Source organism: Lepidochelys kempii, chromosome 16, assembly GCF_965140265.1.
Source record: "Lepidochelys kempii isolate rLepKem1 chromosome 16, rLepKem1.hap2, whole genome shotgun sequence".
Taxonomy (NCBI): domain Eukaryota; kingdom Metazoa; phylum Chordata; order Testudines; family Cheloniidae; genus Lepidochelys; species Lepidochelys kempii.
This window is the reverse complement of record NC_133271.1, coordinates 4,966,175-4,985,232: the sequence shown is the minus strand read 5'-3', so window position 1 is coordinate 4,985,232 and position 19,058 is coordinate 4,966,175. Positions and strand designations below refer to the sequence as shown.

General features: G+C 45.1%; 1 protein-coding gene across 3 annotated transcripts in view; it reads right to left on the bottom strand.

Moving 5' to 3' along the window:
• LOC140899057 (ectonucleoside triphosphate diphosphohydrolase 8-like) overlaps positions 1 to 19,058 on the bottom strand; it is a 62,288-nt gene that overhangs the window by 27,969 nt on the left and 15,261 nt on the right. For 2 of the 3 annotated variants that reach the window (XM_073313798.1, XM_073313799.1), the window contains exon 2: positions 1,732 to 1,866. The exons of the other annotated variant lie outside the window; for it this stretch is intronic. In XM_073313798.1, the coding sequence (XP_073169899.1) occupies positions 1,732 to 1,854 (123 nt within the window). In that variant the 5' untranslated portion in view covers positions 1,855 to 1,866. The remainder of the gene's footprint in view (positions 1 to 1,731; positions 1,867 to 19,058) is intronic. 3 annotated transcript variants of the gene reach the window in all.

Below are 19,058 nucleotides of genomic sequence, written 5' to 3'. Positions count from 1 at the left end.
AGTTAAGGTTGAGAGTTCATATGAGTAATTTAGGGTAAAATGCATCACAAGGATTGTGTAAGTATTCCCAAATCCAAGAATTATAAACCTGGGAAGTTCAGAGTTAAGGTTACACTTAAAAGAAATCAAAATATGTTAAGCTATGAAACTGCACATTTAGGGTACCCACACAACCTTAACGCTGCCTTTATGTGACACCATGCCAGATCCATAGGAGTATGAGGCAAGCATTTTAGTATATGTGGTACCACAAGAGATTAACTGATTTGGAATTATGGATTTTCTTCTTCTTTCCCCCGCCCTCCTCGTGGTGAGCCACAACTGGCCCCTCTGGACTCCTATCTCAGGGACACCTCCTCCAATTCATAATCACACGGGCCACCTGATCTCCCATTTGCTATCTCAGGGACCACTTCCCCTCCCACTCATGGTTATATAACATCTCTATGGCAACGATGACAACTGTTTACATGAAAAAGTAACATTCGGAAAGTCTTTAGGCTGGGATTTCCAGAGAGATGTAAGGGACTTAGGTGGCCAAATCTTGAAAGTCAACGGGGGCTGGGCACCTGAGCTCTCAGAAAGTCCCAGTTTAGATGTACGTTAAGCTGTATGTTTATGGGATGTGGCGGCCAGAAATAAGGAGACTTAGGCTGTGTCTACACTGCCACTTTCAGCGCTAAAACTTCAGTTGTTCAGCGGCGTGAAAGAACCCCCGAGCGACAAAAGTTTCAGCCCTGAAAAGCACCAATGTAGACAGTGCCCCGTCGCCGGGAGCCACTGCCCGTGTCACAGCTCTGCGTGGCCACGCTGTAACGTGGGCAGTGTAGTCACACCCTTGGAGCCATGTGAGCAGCTGCCTGCCGCTGCGCCGCCAGCAAGTCTCTGCAGACCACAGCTGGAGCATTGCTGTTGTAGGATCAAGTAGAAGGAAGGAGAAACTTGGGAGTGAACGAAAATGATCTCGCACAGAATGTCTACTTCTGATGTTGCCCCAAAGCGGTAGCAGAGTAGATATAGCCGCCTTCTTCTTTAGCTTTCCTATCCAGGCAGTCCTGCTGGGCTGAGGGTGAACAGACATCCTGATATTACGGGGACCATTCTGATACACTGGGGCTTTGTCTTATATATGCAACTATATCCCCCCTCCCCCCTTCCTTGCAAAAAGTCCCGATTTTTCATACTTGCTATCTGGTCTCCCTAGCTGGGCTTGCGTGGATTTAAACAGAGGGTTGAGCACCTAATGTTCCATCTCCATGTTAATTTCTGCACCTCCACCAAGTGTGTCACAGTGTGAGAGTCCTTTTGAAAACGTGCTGGGATTGAGCGTTGGAGATGGCACTGGGATGGGTCCTTAATTTGTAAAGGCACAAAATTATGTTCTTTTCTGCCCAGCTGGGCCAAACAGCGGTCTTTGATTGGAAGTTTGTACAGTGCCTAGCACAATGAAGCCCTGATGCTGACTGGGGCCTTTCGTTCCAATAGCAGTAACAATAACTCTACAATTTCTTGTGTGATCTGTTGTATTTTTCAAACACATGTGAGTTCTGCCTGTATTTCAGTTTTTCTTCAGTATGCAGGGAGGTTGGGAAGTCTATACCTGCAAAGCTATGGCATGCACTCTTGCTTGTTGCTAAAAATATTAACTTATAAAATTTTTGGTAAACACTGAAACTTACAAGCACCCATACAATGCTACTGGCCTCTGTATTCTGTAGCTCAGGGACTCACCTTGTTGTTAGGTGGTAAGGAAACATTCTGGATCCTCACCAGGCTGAGAATGAAGACGATGGATGAAGACACAGCCAGCGCCACCAGAATGGCAGGGATGTAGCGTCTCAAATCGATGCTCATTTTAAAAGTCACCTGCACACACACACACATGCAGAAAAGTAGAAGGGCAGTTCAAAGGGTTGGTTGGAAGTGGCCACTGGGGATCATCGCTGTTTAACAGAAAGCGCGGGTTCCCTATCTGCAAAATGGGGATCATGATTCTGACCTGCTTTGTAAAGTGCTTTGAGATCAATTGATGCTGTAGAACAGCTGGGGATTATCATTATCCCTCACAGGCAATGTTCCCCTCTGGCCATTCATGGGTCAGCCTCTGTTTTTACATTTGAGGCTTATTTTTGCAACTGGATATTTTGGAGACATACAGATGAGCAGTCCATTCTGATCCCTGGCCCTGAGCCCCGGGCCCTGCCCTGCCCTGCTAATTTGGACTTTACCCTCAAATCAATGCAAAACGACCGCTGTAACCAGCACTAGCTGGCTGCTTCAGCAGAGGCTGAACTTCCCCTTCCATTGGGACCCCGGACTCCTTAGCCCGGGGAACTGGCCATTAGGGGTGGGCTGGCGTGGGTGCGTTTGTGCTGCCCCTGCCAAGGTGGTGCCTTGCGTAAGCATTAATGGAAGGGGCAACGGCCAAAGTGGCTTGGCCCAGGCAGCCCCCCGAAGTAAAGGCAGCAAATGATCCCTCATAGAGGTTAACAGCTGGGAGCCGAAATACAGCTGTCACCGGGCTTGGTACCATGGAAAGAGCTGGCAAAGGTTTGCCAGCTTCCAGCTACCTTGTCTCAAATACAGCGCGGCCTGAAGAAAAATGCATCTAGGGCAACCCTCATACACAGTGAAGAGAAGGGTTGAACTCAGACCTTCCCCTGCCCCCACAACCAAGCCACTCAGCTGAAAGCCGAAGGGCAGGGATATTGTCTTGTGAGGGTCTCAGAGCATTTGCGGAGCGAGGCAGGGGCAGAAGGTTTGAAATATTGTACAAGGAACTCCAGGTATGAAACAGATTGTGCTGACTAAATCCATCAGAACCCACATGACAGATAATGATAACGACTGTAGTAAGATGAGGCCCTGAAACATAAACCGTTGGTATGAGAAGTCTGGTATGAGGCCTGAGGCCTGAACCAAAGGAATGGTCAAGACTTTGTTAACATAAAGCAAAGTTAAGCTGTGACCCAGAAGCAGGCCCTGCTCACAAAAGTTAGCAAGAAGAAGGCTGCTAATTGGACGTATACACATATCTAAAGGGTATCAAGCACTAATAGAATAAACATGGACCAGGATGCCACCAGAACAGTCCGGGACAAACACATTCCACAGAAATAATGAGGAACAGGCTGAACCATCCTAAAAGACAGGGTCAAAAGGACAATATGATGGATAGACTTGTTTGTTTGAACCAACATGTACCAGGAGAGAGGCAGCACCCCAACATGCAGAGGGGCTGTACCTCGATGCGTCAGGAGTGATGTGTAACTTGTTTGTATCTGTGTATAAGAATGCATCCCTGAATGGATGTCTTTGTCTGGCCTAGGGGGCAGTGGAGAGTCCCGCCACTGACTCAGCTGGTCATTGTCAGGGGGTACATATTCGTAGTATGTCCTATAGAGTCTGCGGGGAACTATTACTATGCTTCTTTTGACAATAAACCTGGCTGGGTGCCTTCGTACCTTATCAGACTCTGTGGTCATTGGGTGTTCTCTTGGGGTCTGCTGTGTCAGAGATCTACAGAGCTGGGGCAGCACACAGAGGAAACACATGCACGCAGCCGACTGTTGTCAACATTGAACAGAGCAGAGCACCACACTGGTGACGTCTGACAACAATGACAGTAGCTGGGTTTATTTTGAAGGGAAAGCCAAAGGGGAGGCCATCGGGACAAGAGAAAATTGTATGGAAATATATTGAAAATTTGCTAATATTCACCCACAGAGGATCTATGGGAACAAGGTGGTGATCCCAGTGGGAACTGTTATGGGAGGTCTCACGATGGCAGATATTTCATTTAGTTATTTATTACCCCGGTCAGTAGACACCTGTCACCATGGTAGCAAGGGATGCTTTCCATGGCGTGGAGTGTATCATTTCAGGCAGGCAGAGAATCAGTCTTCGCTCCCCTAGAATCTCACAGACAGAGGACGGGGAGAGACTTGGACACCTGGCAGAGCCACCAGGATTCCACGTCTCACACTCAGCATGGGACATGGGTACACAGACGTCTGTCAGCTCTTTCTAAATTGGCCAAGTCCATGCTGAACGTGACCAGAGGCAAATGTCCAGTTGGACACACCTTTCCTGGGCAAACTATCTTGTGCAGCCACAGAGCTATGTGCTGCTTGCAGTGTGCTGCAGGTGAATCATTACCACCACTGTCTTATTATGCATCTGACAAAGTGGGTATTCACCCACGAAAGCTTATGCTCCAATACAGCTGTTAGTCTATAAGGTGCCACAAGACTCTTTGCTGTGTCTTATTATTGTCTCCCAATCACTATCCCTTTCCTTGACTCTGGAGGGGGGAGAGTTTGCTGCCTCTGGGATGTGGAAATCCCATGCCTGGCTGTGCTGAGATCTGGTCTCAGGGGTCACTTGGAGGGATGCAGCATCATGCTTCAGGTTTTCCACTCCAGAGGGTTTAGAGATGTGGAATCGTTCTGGACTTAAGGTAAATCCTTGCCATGGGGAGCGAGTGAGTGAGAACTTCGCCCACGGTCTCCCTTTGAAGGTGGGTTGTGATTATGCTATAGCACCTGGCCTTGGCCAAGAGAGCCTGGATCATGATCCTGGGTGGAGAAAAGCTTCCTGCAAGGACAGCACTCTTGTGTGCTAAGCACACTGACTCCTGCAGAATGACTTCATGGGGGTAAATAGCCTTTCCCCCATTTCCTCCAATAAACTCCCTCTGGGTCCTTGTAAAATGAGCTGTACATTCCAGAGGTTAAATTCTAACATCTCATTTGCATCCCAGGTGATAAGGACAGGTAATGATTACCTTTAATTTCCTAGTAAAGAGAGCCAGCAATGTGTTCCTATATCAAGCCTTTTATTGAGGTTACAGGTACAAATCATACCGATGTGTAGAAAGAATAGTAAATATGGCAGGCAACCAGCTTGGCTTAACAGTGAAATCCTTGCTGATCTTAAACACAAAAAAGAAGCTTACAAGAAGTGGAAGGTTGGACAAATGACCAGGGAGGAGTATAAAAATATTCCTCGGGCATGCAGGAGTGAAATCAGGAAGCCCAAATCACACCTGGAGTTGCAGCTAGCAAGAGATGTTAAGAGTAACAAGAAGGGTTTCTTCAGGTATGTTAGCAACAAGAAGAAAGTCAAGGAAAGTGTTGGCCCCTTTCTGAATGAGGGAGGCAACCTAGTGACAGAGGATGTGGAAAAAGCTAATGTACTCAATGCTTTCTTTGCCTCTGTCTTTACGAACAAGGTCACCTCCCAGACTACTGCACTGGGCAGAACAGCATGGGGAGGAGGTGACCAGCCCTCTGTGGAGAAAGAAGTGGTTTGGGACTATTTAGAAAAGCTGGACAAGCACAAGTCCATGGGACCGGATGCACTGCATCTGAGAATGCTAAAGGAGTTGTCAGATGTGATTGCAGAGCCATTGGCCATTATCTTTGAAAACTCATGGCGATCGGGGGAAGTCCCGGATGACTGGGAAAAGGCTACTGTAGTGCCCATCTTTAAAAAAGGGAAGAAGGAGGATCCGGAGAACTACAGGCCAGTCAGCCTCACCTCAGTCCCTGGAAAAATCATGGAGCAGGTCCTCAAGGAATCAATTCTGAAGCACTTAGAGGAGAGGAAAGTGATCAGGAAGAGTCAGCATGGATTCACCAAGGGCAAGTCATGCCTGACTAATCTAATTGCCTTCTACGACGAGATAACTGGCTCTGTGGATGAGGGGAAAGTGGTGGACGTGTTGTTCCTTGACTTTAGCAAAGCTTTTGACATGGTCTCCCACAGTATTCTTGCCAGCAAGTTAAAGAAATATGGGCTGGATGAATGGACTATAAGGTGGATAGAAAGTTGGCTAGATTGTCGGGCTCAACGGGTAGTGATCAATGGCTTCATGTCTAGTTGGCAGCTGGTATCAAGTGGAGTGCCCCAGGGGTCAGTCCTGGGGCCGGTTTTGTTCAATATCTTCATAAATGATCTGGAGGATGGCGTGCATTGCACCCTCAGCAAGTTTGCAGATGACACTAAACTGGGAGGAGAGGTAGATATGCTGGAGGGTAGGGACAGGATACAGAGGAACTGTCATAAATATAAAGGGAAGGGTAAACCCCTTTAAAATCCCTCCTGGCCAGAGGAAAAATCCTTTCACCTGTAAAGGGTTAAGAAGCTAGAATAACCTCGCTGGCACCTGACCAAAATGACCAATGAGGAGACAAGATACTTTCAAAAGCTGGGAGGAGGGAGAAAAACAAAGGGTCTGTGTCTGTCTGTGTGATGCTTTTGCCGGGGACAGAACAGGAATGGAGTCTTAGAACTTAGTAAGTAATCTAGCTAGATATGCGTTAGACTATGATTTCTTTAAATAGCTGAGAAATTAAGCTGTGCTGAATAGAATGGATATTCCTGTTTTTGTGTCTTTTTGTAATTTAAGGTTTTGCCTAGAGGGTTTCTCTGTGTTTTGAATCTAATTACCCTGTAAGGTATTTACCATCCTGATTTTACAGAGGTGATTCTTTTTTACTTTTGACTTCTATTAAAATCCTTCTTTGTAGAAACTGAATGCTTTTTCATTGTTCTTAAGATCCAAGGGTTTAGGTCTGTGATCACCTATGCAAATTGGTGAGGATTTTTATCAAACCTTCCCCAGGAAGTGGGGTGCAAGGGTTGGGAGGATTTTGGGGGGGAAAGACATTTCCAAACAATGCTTTCCTAATAAATAAACCCAGATAAACATTTGGTGGTGGCAGTGGAAGTCCAAGGGAAAAGGGTAAAATAGTTTGTACCTTGGGGAAGTTTTAACCTAAGCTGGTAAAAGTAAGCTTAGAAGGTTTTCATGCAGGTCCCCACATCTGTACCCTAGAGTTCAGAGTGGGGAAGGAACCTTGACAGGGACCTAGACAAATTAGAGGATTGGGCCAAAAGAAATCTGATGAGGTTCAACAACGACAAGTTAGGACAGAAGAATCCCATGCACTGCTACAGATTAGGGACCGAATGGCTCGGCAGCAATTCTGCAGAAAAGGACCGAGGGGTTACAGTGGACGAGAAGCTGGATATGAGTCCACAGTGTGCCCTTGTTGCCAAGAAGGCCAATGGCATTTTGGGATGTATAAGTAGGGGCATTGCCAGCCGATTGAGGGATGTGATCGTTCCCCTCTATTCGACATTGGTGAGGCCTCATCTGGAGTACTGTGTCCAGTTTTGGGCCCCATACTACAAGAAGGATGTAGAAAAATTGGAAAACGTCCAGCGGAGGGCAACAAAAATGATTAGGGGACTGGAACACTAGCTGGAACACAGCCTCTGAGAAGAGGCTGAGGGAACTGGGATTGTTTAGTCTGCGGAAGAGAAGAATGAGGGGGGATTTGATAGCTGCTTTCAAGTACCTGAAAGGGGGTTCCAAAGAGGATGGATCTAGACTGTTCTCAGTGGTAGCAGATGACAGAACAAGGAGTAATGGTCTCAAGTTGCAGTGGGGGAGGTTTTGGTTGGATATTAGAAAAACTTTTTCACGAGGAGGGTGGTGAAACACTGGAATGCGTTACCTAGGGAGGTGGTGGAATGTCCTTCCTTAGAAGTTTTTAAGGTCAGGCTTGACAAAGCCCTGGCTAGGATGATTTAGTTGGGGACTGGTCCTGCTTTGAGCAGGGGTTGGACTAGATGACCTTCTAAGGTCCCTTCTAACCCTGATATTCTATGATTCTATGATTCTAACTGCAGCAGACTTTATATATACACAGAGAATATGAAACAATACCTCCTCCCACCCCACTGTCCTGCTGGTAATAGCTTATCTAAAGTGATCATCAGGTGGGCCATTTCCAGGACAAATCCAGGTTTTCTCACCCTCCACCCCGCACAAAAATTCACTCTCCTGCTGGTGATAGCCCATCCAAAGTGACAACTCTTTACACAATGTGCATGATAATCAAGTTGGGCTATTTCCTGCACAAATCCAGGTTTTCTCACATCCGCCCCACCCCCATACACACACAAACTCACTCTCCTGCTGGTAATAGCTCATCCAAACTGACCACTCTCCAAGTTTAAATCCAAGTTAAACCAGAACATCTGGGGGGGGGGTAGGAAAAAACAAGAGGAAACAGGCTACCTTGCATGTAGACTCCCTCCTCAGGCCCTACGCTACCAGCACTCCCAGCTACCTTCGAGACACCACTGACTTCCTGAGGAAACTTCAATCCATCGGTGATCTTCCTGAAAACACCATCCTGGCCACTATGGATGTAGAAGGCCTCTACACCAACATTCCACACAAAGATGGACTACAAGCCGTCAAGAATACTATCCCTGATAATGTCACGGCTAACCTGGTGGCTGAACTTTGTGACTTTGTCCTTACCCATAACTATTTCACATTTGGGGACAATGTATACCTTCAGATCAGCGGCACTGCTATGGGTACCCGCATGGCCCCACAGTATGCCAACATTTTTATGGCTGATTTAGAACAACGCTTCCTCAGCTCTCGTCCCCTAAAGCTCCTACTCTACTTGCGCTATATTGATGACATCTTCATCATCTGGACGCATGGAAAAGAAGCCCTTGAGGAATTCCACCATGATTTCAACAATTTCCATCCCACCACCAACCTCAGCCTGGTCCAGTCCACACAAGAGATCCACTTCCTGGACACTACAGTGCTAATAAACAATGGTCACATAAACACCACCCTATACCGGAAACCTACTGACCGCTATTCCTACCTGCATGCCTCCAGCTTTCACCCTGACCACACCACACGATCCATCGTCTACAGCCAAGCTCTGCGATACAACCGCATTTGCTCCAACCCCTCAGACAGAGACAAACACCTACAAGATCTCTGTCAAGCTTTCTTACAACTACAGTACCCACCTGCAGAAGTAAAGAAACAGATTGATAGAGCCAGAAGAGTTCCCAGAAGTTACCTACTACAGGACAGGCCTAACAAAGAAAATAACAGAACGCCACTAGCCGTCACCTTCAGCCCCCAACTAAAACCCCTCCAACGCATTATTAAGGATCTACAACCTATCCTAAAGGATGACCCAACACTCTCACAAATCTTGGGAGACAGGCCAGTCCTTGCCTACAGACAGCCCCGCAACCTGAAGCAAATACTCACCAACAACCACATACCACACAACAGAACCACTAACCCAGGAACTTATCCTTGCAACAAAGCCCGTTGCCAATTGTGCCCACATATCTATTCAGGGGACACCATCACAGGGCCTAATAACATCAGCCACACTATCAGAGGCTCGTTCACCTGCACATCCACCAATGTGATATATGCCATCATGTGCCAGCAATGCCCGTCTGCCATGTACATTGGTCAAACTGGACAGTCTCTACGTAAAAGAATAAATGGACACAAATCAGATGTCAAGAATTATAACATTCATAAACCAGTCGGAGAACACTTCAATCTCTCTGGTCACGCAATCACAGACATGAAGGTCGCTATCTTAAAACAAAAAAACTTCAAATCCAGACTCCAGCGAGAAACTGCTGAATTGGAATTCATTTGCAAATTGGATACTATTAATTTAGGCTTAAATAGAGACTGGGAGTGGCTAAGTCATTATGCAAGGTAGCCTGTTTCCTCTTGTTTTTTCCTACCCCCCCCCCAGATGTTCTGGTTTAACTTGGATTTAAACTTGGAGAGTGGTCAGTTTGGATGAGCTATTACCAGCAGGAGAGTGAGTTTGTGTGTGTATGGGGGTGGGGCGGATGTGAGAAAACCTGGATTTGTGCAGGAAATAGCCCAACTTGATTATCATGCACATTGTGTAAAGAGTTGTCACTTTGGATGGGCTATCACCAGCAGGAGAGTGAATTTGTGTGGGGGGGTGGAGGGTGAGAAAACCTGGATTTGTCCTGGAAATGGCCAACCTGATGATCACTTTAGATAAGCTATTACCAGCAGGACAGTGGGGTGGGAGGAGGTATTGTTTCATATTCTCTGTGTATATATAAAGTCTGCTGTAGTTTCCACGGTATGCATCCGATGAAGTGAGCTGTAGCTCACGAAAGCTTATGCTCAAATAAATTGGTTAGTCTCTAAGGTGCCACAAATACTCCTTTTCTTTTTATAAAATCCTGTGTCACTTGCCAAATGCAAGATAATACAGCAGTGACATGTACCCCTCCATTACAGCCTGTTCCTCTTCCTGAATCTGCATGGGAAAAAGTGGCAATTGACATTGTAGGACCCTTTGATACTGCTCCAAGTGACTGCCATTATGCCATCACTTTAATAGACTATTTCAGTAAGTGGCCTGAGATAGCATTTACATCACAAATCTCTTCTGCTACAGTAATTAAGTCCCTCTCTTCAGTTTTTTAGCCGGGAAAGTAAATCCAAAGAACTGGTTTCAGATAATGGTAGTCAATTAACCTCCCTGGAGCTTGAAACTTTTCTAGCAGAGAAGAACATTTTACACAGAAGGTCATCCCTATATTATCCTCAAGCCAATGGGGAAATCGAACGGTTTGAAAAAGAGTTTGTAAACGGCTAAACTTGAAGGGCGATTGTGGATAATCTTCACTACTGATTTCTTGCAAGCATACCGAGCTACATGACATGCCACAATGCAAAGATCACCTGCAGAGTTACTGCATGGGAAACAGATGAATACTAAACTGAACGTTGCTGGATTGTTAAAGGCATGACCTGAGGCCCCAACCAAGGATGATGTGAGAAAAACAGTTGAACAGAACCAAGCAAAGTATAAGGCTTTCACAGACAAGTGGCAGGGTGCTAAGGAACCAAAGTTTGAGTGTGGATCCTTCATTAGAATATGAAAACCTGGAATTTTATGCAAAGGGGACCATAAATTCACAGCTCCTCTTAAAATCATAGAGAAGAAGGGACCTTACATCTATCGACTTTCTGATGGGTGGGTATGGAATGCTTCTTATCTTGCACCTGCCTATGCAGCAAGAGAGGATTACGCCAACACCCAGTCTGCACTGGATGACTTCACCATAGTATCAACACAACAGGACATTGCACTGGAACCAGGGCTTGAGAGACGACCTGTCAGACCCAGACGACCACCTGTCTGGACTAGAGACTATGTTATGTAGTATCTACAGTGTTTTCAGTGTAATATTTCTGCCAACAGTATAGTGCCTTGTTTCCTATTTGTTCCTGTGGTTAGAACAACAATGTTTATTGTAATTGGGAGAGTTTCTTAAGAGAGGAGGGAATGTGGTGTTTAGATGCTGCTTGTAATGATTAGAACTGGGAGCACTGGCTGTTGGGAGTCTGAAAGGACAGGAAACAGAAAGGAGGGGGGGAAGTTGAGGAGGTGGAGTGAGAGCTACCCAGGGTGCAGCAGCAGCGTGGTAAAGAGGTTTCCACTTTAAAAATAAAGTCCTGTTGAAGTTTGTTAGTACCTTGCCTGGTTGCTACAATAATGACCCGATCTGGATGAGTACAGAAAGTGTCAAAGGGGAGAGCATGGGAGCTTTACTTCTGGATGGAGGAAGCCACACTGGTGTCTGGAGAGTTATTTTTAAAGCAAACTATGCACTATTCTAATTTACCAATGAAATAAGAACCACTTTACAAACGCTAATGGTTATCCAGGCCAACCTGGTATCAGAGCTGAGTTCTCTATTCTCTTTTTTTTATTGTCATTGAAATGTAGTATATGGGAATTGGCTACACACTACAAAGTGAGGAAGACAGAAAAGAAAACAAAAGAAAAGAGCAAAGTAGCAAATGAAATCGCCTTCCTCTAATGAGCCACATAACCTCATTGATGTTAGTGTGCGGCTGAAGCCACGTGAAACTGTGTGAAAGCTAAAGAGAAGATAAATGAATGAGGGCATTCATTAGTCTGATATAGCTCAAGTCCAAAATATCTATAAATCAGAGCAGGTCTGCAAGAGATCTGGGATCACAGGTATATCTGGTAGCACTAATTCCCTGAGGAATTTGAGATCCCAGAGAAATGTTTGGTTAAAATATCTTTTCGGTTATAAAGAAATCTGTTAAATTATAAGTTCAATTTTTATTTGCTGCTGCAATGGACATGGGATGGCTCTGTACTAATTTATGAATGATACACTCTGCAACCTGGTTATTGGGATGTTCACTGTTTGACTATATTGGGTTAAATCAATAGAACTGTTAGGAAACAAGCAGGAAGATGAAAAGTGGCACAAGGTAAGACACCCTTCAGCAGCCACGTGACGGTGGTTACAGGGTAATGGCAGAACCATTGACTCTGAGGGGTCTGGCTCAACCTTCTACTGAGCCCACAACCAGGCAGAGCCAACAGTTGGGAACAGAGAAGAACAGAGAGCTCTGGATGGACAAATAGTGGCTCTCTACAGGGGAATGTAGGTGTTGTGGAGGGGCTGTCCATGCCAACACCCAAGATCCACTGGGGTGTCTGAAGAAGCCTGGTGGTCTGCCTGGCCCACCATCACAGGATGGTTTTAGGTATGATAGACAAATACACAGACTGTTTTAAAGTCTCTCTCTCTCTAAATGCTTTATTCCTACTGTTAAATAAACTATCCTTGGGTGTAAGGAATGCTTGTTCACTGCATTCACAGCAGCATTACCCATTGCTCACAGACTCTTGAAGGGAAGAACCACAGGCACTTAACCCAGCTGGACCTGTTGGGTAAGCCCAATGGATATGCAGGGTGTGTAACCCAGGGGCTAGTCTGAGAGTGAGAGAATCAAGTGATTCCACAGTAGGGTAGGTAAAGGCCTGATGCCTGACACCTGAGTGGGCCACTCAGAGAGACCAAAGAAGGGACAGAGATGCTGCTAGCCCTGCAGCCATGACAATTACTTGTGTTGTGACTAGAAATGGCTGAGTGGAACAGGGCACTAGACTGAAACGCAGGACATCTTGTTAGTTCTGACTCCCCTAATTATGGGTAACTTTGCTGACAACAGAAAAGGGAGCAGCTTTCGCCATTTCATTTCTCTCTCTCTTCTTTTATGAGAAGAATAATTTTAAAAATTTTTCCAAAAAGCTTATCGAAGTATCACTGATGTGCAGTCTGTAACTGAGAGACATGGTCCCTCCTAAATCTTTGAGTGAGTGGTTACGCAGCAAGCCAGCTGCTAGGACCAACAAATAATTATTTAATTCAACTACTTGCTCCCTCTAGTAAAAGTCTCTAGCACATGTTGAGGGTGGTGTAAAGTGCAGTAAAATGCTTGTAAGAGTTCTGTATGCAAAGTGTTTATACATTGGGCCAGACTGGGAACTCTTTCTCCCATTAGTGGGCAGTTACTCACAGTTGTCGTCTCATTGACTTTAATGGGGCTGTCTGGCCCAAAGAGCTTTACAAATGTGTATGTATGTATGAATTATTTCACCCACCTCTGAAATGCAGCTGCTTCTGGAAAGGAAAATGAGAACTAGTGAATGGACTTGGATTTATGGTCTCTGATATTTTGTAGCTTAGGTGTTATGAATAGTTTCAGATGTGGAGGGAAACCAGTAGATTCTGGCTTTCTGTCTTGTTCTACCTAAAATAAAATGCCTAATTTGCCTTTTAGCTCACTTTTCAGTCACAGATGATGCTTGGCATCTTTTGGCAGAAAGTGAGAAGCAGTTTTCACTTCAGTAGAAACAGGCTGTTTCTTAAAAACAGCTGTGAAATTTGAAAAAAATAACAAGGAGTGTCTGAAACTTGGGTGGGAGCAAATGAAATCTCATGTCTGCAAAAAGGTTTTGTAGATGTGGTTGAAAGTTTCTTGAAACATAGGGAAAAATTGTGAAAATTCCTTCTCTAAAATCTAAAATCTCAACAATAAATTTTGTTGAAAAATCAGAACTTGGTAAATGTTGACCATCTCTGCTTTCTGGCTGAGATTTTCAAAGCCAACCACGTGGCTTGCTTTTAAAAGGAACTTGATGTCCAAATTTTGAGATTTTGCAAAGTGAAAGCACAGAGTTTTGCCCAATGTGAACACCTCAAACAGTGTGGGTGAGTTAAGTGTGTGTGTCACATGAGTAGACTAAACATGTGTCATAAATATAAAGGGAAGGGTAAACACCTTTAAAATCCCTCCTGGCCAGAGGAAAAATCCTTTCACCTGTAAAGGGTTAAGAAGCTAGGATAACCTCGCTGGCAACTGACCAAAATGACCAATGAGGAGACAAGATACTTTCAAAAGCTGGGGGGAGGGAGAAACAAAGCCTCTCTCTCTGTCTGTGTGAGGCTTTTGCCGGGGACAGAACAGGAATGGAGTCTTAGAACTTAGTAAGTAATCTAGCTAGATATGCGTTAGATTCTGATTCCTTTAAAAGACTGAGAAAATAAGCTGTGCTGAATGGAATGTAGATTCCTGTTTTTGTGTCTTTTTGTAACTTAAGGTTTTGCCTAGAGGGATTCTCTATGTTTTGAATCTGATTACCCTGTAAGGTAGTTCTCATCCTGATTTTACAGAGGTGATTCTTTTTACTTTTTCTTCTATTAAAATTCTTCTTTTAAGAATCGGAATGCTTTTTATCATTGTTCTTAAGATCCAAGGGTTTGGGTCTGTGTTCACCTATGCAAATTGGTGAGGATTGTTATCAAACCTTCCCCAGGAAGGAGGGTGTAAGATTTGGGAGGATTTTGGGGGGAAAGACGTTTGCAAATGGGCTCTTTCCAAATTATATCCCTGTTAGACGTTTGGTGGTGGCGGCGAAAGTCCAAGGGCAAAAGGTAAAATAGTTTTGTACCTTGGGGAAGTTTTAACCTAAGCTGATAAAAGTAAGCTTAGGAGGTTTTCATGCAGGTCCCCACATCTGTACCCTAGTGTTCAGAGTGGGGAAGAGAGAGGATGTTATCAAGATAAATTACAAGATGTAAAGGAGGCCTGGAGAGCAGAATGATGGGGAAGCTGACAGAGACGTTTCCCAGGGTTGGTTAGTGTCATGAACTCTAAACTATTGCCTCTGTGGTGACATCACAGGCTGCTTGACTCCACACCCAGCTGTATACCTTACCAGGCACTGGAATAGGTTACTTTTTTATAAACAGGATTATGGTGTTTCTCTTGGCAGGCTTGCCGGTTTTGTAGCATGACTCAGCCAGGAATGAGATTTAAATATAGTGTAGATTGCAACAAGATAAACAAAGATTATTGGCTAATTATGCTGTTCCTCTTTCAGGTGAGGAAGTGTTATTAATACTTTCTAAACATTTTCATAGCGGGATCTGACCAGGCAAAGGCAGCCAGTCAGGTATGCCAGGGTAAGGGAGTCATTTCTAACCCAGGGTAACCAATCTCTATTTCCACCACTTCCCCATGTCAGGATTCTGTTTGATGCACACAGTAATACTCTGAAAAAAGAACAGGAGTACTTGTGGCACCTTAGAGAGTAACAAATTTATTAGAGCATAAGCTTTCGTGAGCTACAACTCACTTCATCAGATGCATGGAATGGAACATATAGTAAGATAAGTTGGAAGTTACCATACAAACTGTGAGAGGCTAATTATTTAAGATGAGCTATTATCAGCAGGACGAAAAAAAACTTGTGCAGTGATAATCAAGATGGCCCATTTAGACAGTTGACAAGAAGATGTGAGGATACTTAATTTAAGGAAATAGATTCAATATGTGTAATGACCCAGCCACTCCCAGTCTCTATCCAAACTCAAGTTAATGGTATCTAGTTTGCATATTAATTCAAGCTCAGCAGTTTCTCATTGGAGTCTGTTTCTGAAGCTTTTCTGTTGCAAAATTAAAGAAGTACTTGTGGCAGCTTAGAGACTAATACATTTATTTGAGCATAAGCTTTCGTGAGCTACAGCTCACTTCATCGGATGCAGAATTGCCACCCTTAAATCTTTTACTGAGTGGCCACAGAGGTTGAAGTGTTCTCCTACTGGTTTTTGAATGTTATACTTACCTACTTGCCTCCAGCTTCCATCCAGGATACACCATGCGATCCATTGTCTACAGCCAAGCTCTAAGATACAACTGCATTTGCTCCAATCCCTCAGACAGAGACAAACACCTACAGGATCTATATCAAGCATTCTTAAAACTACAATACCCACCTGCTGAAGAGAAAAAACAGATTGACAGAGCCAGAAGAGTACCCTGAAGTCACCTACTACAGGACAGGCCCACAAAGAAAATAACAGAACGCCACTAGCCGTCACCTTCAGCCCCCAACTAAAGCCTCTCCAGTGCATCATCAAAGATTTACAACCTATCCTGAAAAATGATCCCTCACGCTCACAGATCTTGGGAGACAGACCAGACCTGGCTTACAGACAGCCCCCCAACTTGAAGCAAATACTCACCAGCAACCACACACCACACAACAAAACTAATAACCCAGGAAGCTATCCTTGCAACAAAGCCTGATGCCAACTCTGTCCACATATTTATTCAAGTGGCATCATCATAGGACCTAATCACATTAGCCACGCCATCAGGGGCTTGTTCACCTGCACATCTACCATGTGATATACAATGTGATATATGCCATCATGTACCAGCAATGACTGGAAAAAGGCTAATGTAGTGCCCATCTTTAAAAAAGGGAAGGAGGAGGATCCTGGGAACTACAGGCCAGTCAGCCTCACCTCAGTCCCTGGAAAAATCATGGAGCAGGTCCTCCAGGAATCAATTCTGAAGCACTTAGAGGAGAGGAAAGTGATCAGGAACAGTCAGCATGGATTCACCAAAGGCAAGTCATGCCTGACTAATCTAATTGCCTTCTATGACGAGATAACTGGCTCTGTGGATGAGGGGAAAGCGGTGGACGTGTTGTTCCTTGTCTTTAGCAAAGCTTTTGACACGGTTTCCCACAGTATTCTTGCCAGCAAGTTAAAGAAGAATGGGCTGGATGAATGGACTATAAGATGGACAGAAAGTTGGCTAGATTGTCGGGCTCAACGGGTAGTGATCAATGGCTCCATGTCTAGTTGGCAGCTGGTACCAAGCGGAGGGCCCCAAGGATCGGTCCTGGGGCTGGTTTTGTTCAATATCTTCATAAATGATCTGGAGGATGGTGTGGATTGCACCCTCAGCAAGTTTGCAGATGACACTAAACTGGGAGGAGAGGTAGATACACTGGTCCGTAGGGATGGGATACAGAGGGCCCTAGACAAATTGGAGGATTGGGCCAAAAGAAATCTGATGAGATTCAACAAGGACAAGTGCAGAGTCCTGCACTTAGGACAGAAGAACCCCATGCACCGCTACAGACTAGGGACCGAATGGCTCGGCAGCAGTTCTGCAGAAAAGGACGAAGTGGACAAGAAGCTGAATATGAGTCTACAGTGTGCCCCTGTTGCCAAGAAGGCCAATGGCATTTTGGGATGTATAAGTAGGGGCATTGCCAGCAGATCGAGGGAAATGATCATTCCCCTCTATTCAACACTGGTGAGGCCTCATCTGGAGTACTGTGTCCAGTTTTGGGCCCCACACTACAGGAAGGATGTAGAAAAATTGGAAAACGTCCAGCGGAGGGCAACAAAAATGATTAGGGGACTGGAACACATGACTTCTGAGGAGAGGCTGAGGGAACTGGGATTGTTTAGTCTGAGGAAGAGAAGAATGAGGGGGGATTTAATAGCTGCTTTCAACTACCTGAAAGGGGGTTCCAAAGAGGATGGCTCTAGACTGTTCTCAGTGGTAGCTGATGACAGAACAAGGAGTAATGGTCTCAAGTTGCAGTGGGGGAGGTTTAGGTTGGATATTAGGAAAAACTTTTTCACGAGGAGGGTGGTGAAGCACTGGAATGCGTTACCTAGGGAGGTGGTCAAATCTCCTTCCTTAGATGTTTTCAAGGTCAGGCTTGACAAAGCCCTGGCTGGGACGATTTAGTTGGGCATTGGTCCTGCTTTGAGCAGGGGATTGGACTAGATGACCTCCTGAGTTCCCTTCCAACCCTGATATTCTATTATTCTAATGCCTCTCTGCCATGTACATTGGCCAAACCAGTCAAAAGAATAAATGGACTTAAATCTGACATCAGGAATCATAACATTCAAAAACTGGGCGGAGAACACTTCAACCTTTGTGGCCACTCAGTCAAAGATTTAAGGGTGGTAATTTTGCATCCGATGAAGTGAGCTGTAGCCCACGAAAGCTTATGCTCTAATAAATTTGTTAGTCTCTAAGGTGCCACAAGTACTCCTTTTCTTTTTGCGGATACTGGTTTCAGAGTAGCAGCCATGTTAGTCTGTAATACTCTGAGGTTCTCTCCTTTGGCCTGAATGCTTTGATCAGTTCTAGTAATCCACTGGCCCACAATTTCAGGATGTAGCTCAGCTGGGACATCAGGAAGTGCCCATTTCTATATTTTAATCAAATTCAGGAAAACACTTCATCCCAGTTAGTGTGTGTGTGGGGGGGGGGAGGTGTGGGGGCGGGGGTGGGGGTGCTGAAAGCTCCAACGATAAAAAGGTTGGGGGGAGGAGAAGAGAAAATAATGAAGTGTGAGCAACAGAACGGGGGGAATGGCCTGGGAAGTATAGGGTGATGGGGATGGATAACTATGGGGACTGTTAAGGCAACACACAGCTGTTCATCTTGCAGGCACTGCTTCGAAGCTGGCCTCATTTAGTAGTCCACGAAAGTTATAGCCTTGCAATGGGCTGTATGAAACAAACTGGTAATGTCACTCCAATTCCACAGGCTCCTCTGTAAGCTCAGAATCACACACGCATAACAGCCCCCAAAGTGGGGCTGACTGCATTCAAAATGACACATTAGGACAGCTATGCAGCATGTCCAAGGCATATGTGCTGGAATATACTGAGAAAACAAAAGGCTCTGGCTTCCCAGATACGGAGAGGTTTCAGCCCTAGGGTCATTTATTCAAGTCGTCTGAAATCCTGGTCCCACTGAAGTCAGCTGAGCTCCGTTTTGTAAATGTACATTACTTTGTATACCTGCTGGAATAAGCCACATATCGGAACCTATGCAGGTAGAAGCCTAGAAGCAGCTGTCTGGCTACTGTGTGATTCTAAACCTCTTTCAGGTACTTCAAAGAGATGAAGTTAGCAGCACCCGTCTGAATTTGGGACACTCTCCAGAAGTAAGTGGCTAGGACCCTAAGACGGATTTGGTTATTTCATCT